The sequence below is a fragment of the Morone saxatilis genome, unplaced genomic scaffold (genome assembly GCF_004916995.1).
Source record: "Morone saxatilis isolate NCDOM2014 unplaced genomic scaffold, NCSU_SB_2.0 Contig9, whole genome shotgun sequence".
In the NCBI taxonomy this organism is placed as follows: domain Eukaryota; kingdom Metazoa; phylum Chordata; class Actinopteri; family Moronidae; genus Morone; species Morone saxatilis.
Genome location: NW_023340268.1, coordinates 21,538,949 through 21,540,533, shown reverse-complemented (window position 1 = coordinate 21,540,533; position 1,585 = coordinate 21,538,949). Strand labels below are relative to the sequence as shown.

The window sequence follows — 1,585 nt, the reverse complement described above, 5'->3', positions numbered from 1 at the left end:
GTGTGTGTGTGTCTGTGTGCAGAATATTGGAATAGGAGCCAAACAAGAGCACATGGATTGTGTTACTGCTTTGCAAACCATCTACATGTGATGCCTGCTCAATAATCCAATAAAACTGTGGAAATATTGGTGTGTTTGCATGTGCGTGGCAGACAGAGAGAGACTCCACTTAGTTAATCAATTAAGAGGGCTGGGATCAGTTGACCTTCGACCTCTTACCTTCAGCCACACCCCAGGGGTACTGCCTCCCGCGCACTCGCTTTCCATTGACCTCGATAATGGTGTTGCTACCGACAACGGCCAAGGGTAAACGATCCTGCAGAGAGGAGGGAGGGAACACAACTGTTGCATAGCTCACGCACAATGGCTAAAAATACACTGCAGGCTACTCACAGATATAGTATGAATGACATAACATGACATGAGTTATATTTAATGAAGAGCGCTTTAAGAGAACAGACCTTGATTTTCCTGATCATCTTCATCTCCTCCTCGTCGTCTGTCTCCGGGAACTCGTAGATTTTTATTTTGTGCTCCTGGATTTCTTTCATGATCTGCCCATGCAGCAGAGGGAAAATGGGGAGAGGCAGGGTGAGATGGAAAAACAGCATGAGAGGTGATGGGCCATATGTGGGACAAACAGGTCCAGAAACATCAATAGTCACACTGGAGGTTAGTCAATACACACAGGAGGAGGAACCTACCTTTTTATTCAGCACATGAACACTACCATGACAAGTACACACACAGTATCACTGGATTGATGCAGTATATACGCGTTACTTCAGTGTGCTATCAAACAGCACAACACAAAACACTTCAGAATTGGTGGAAAAAAATGACCTCCTGTATCCTGTTTATAGGGCTTGTGATGTATAATTAAATAAATTGTACGTCTACAGTTACAGTGAATGATACCAATAAAACATCTGAGTTTCTAAACCAATGCTGCTTTCACTACCTTAATGTAATAAACACGTTTTACTACGAACCCTCAGTTATATTTATAACAAACTGAAATAAATCAATTTTAACTGTGTCTACGCGCAAACAGCTGCACAAGAACTTAGAAGACAGTGAAGAAAATGATGATTTAATTACTGAAACATTAGCTCAATGTTCGTTCAATGACACTGGAACTGTATGAAAGAAAAAAAAGAAAATCACAGATCACTTATTCATCTCGATAAGGCCGCTGCGTTGGCAGAACATCGTCCAAATGAACGCTGCGATGGCACGTTTCCAACAGATTTTACTTTATTAGCTAACAGTAGTGTGATTAGTGGAATTCTACTGTTTATCTGCCAATGATTGAGACAGAGGATAATATGATTATCGCTCTGGTATCTTTCCAGAGTGTAAAATCCGTCCTAAATCGCTGCGCAGTGTTCTGGTGTCTGATAAGCCTCCAAATTCATGGATCTTACAATCCAGGAAGTCCAGTTTAAGTAACGCAGTGCTGTTTTCTGTCTGAAAGCCTGGTAAGACTTTGATCCAGAGTTAAATTTTGATAGCCAGCCCAACAGCCAGTAGCAGTAATTAAAAAAGAAGATTTCCATTCCAACGAGAGAGAGAGAGAGAGAGA

The 1,585-nt window shown here is 41.5% G+C and overlaps 1 protein-coding gene across 2 annotated transcripts in view; it reads right to left on the bottom strand.

The window, feature by feature from the left end:
• Positions 1-1,585, bottom strand: part of sept7a (septin 7a) — a 41,403-nt gene that overhangs the window by 9,065 nt on the left and 30,753 nt on the right. For both annotated transcript variants that reach the window (XM_035681268.1, XM_035681269.1), the window contains exons 8-9: positions 462-554; positions 220-316 (exon numbers count right to left, since the gene is read on the bottom strand). In XM_035681268.1, coding sequence (XP_035537161.1) covers positions 220-316; positions 462-554 — 190 coding nt within the window. The remainder of the gene's footprint in view (positions 1-219; positions 317-461; positions 555-1,585) is intronic.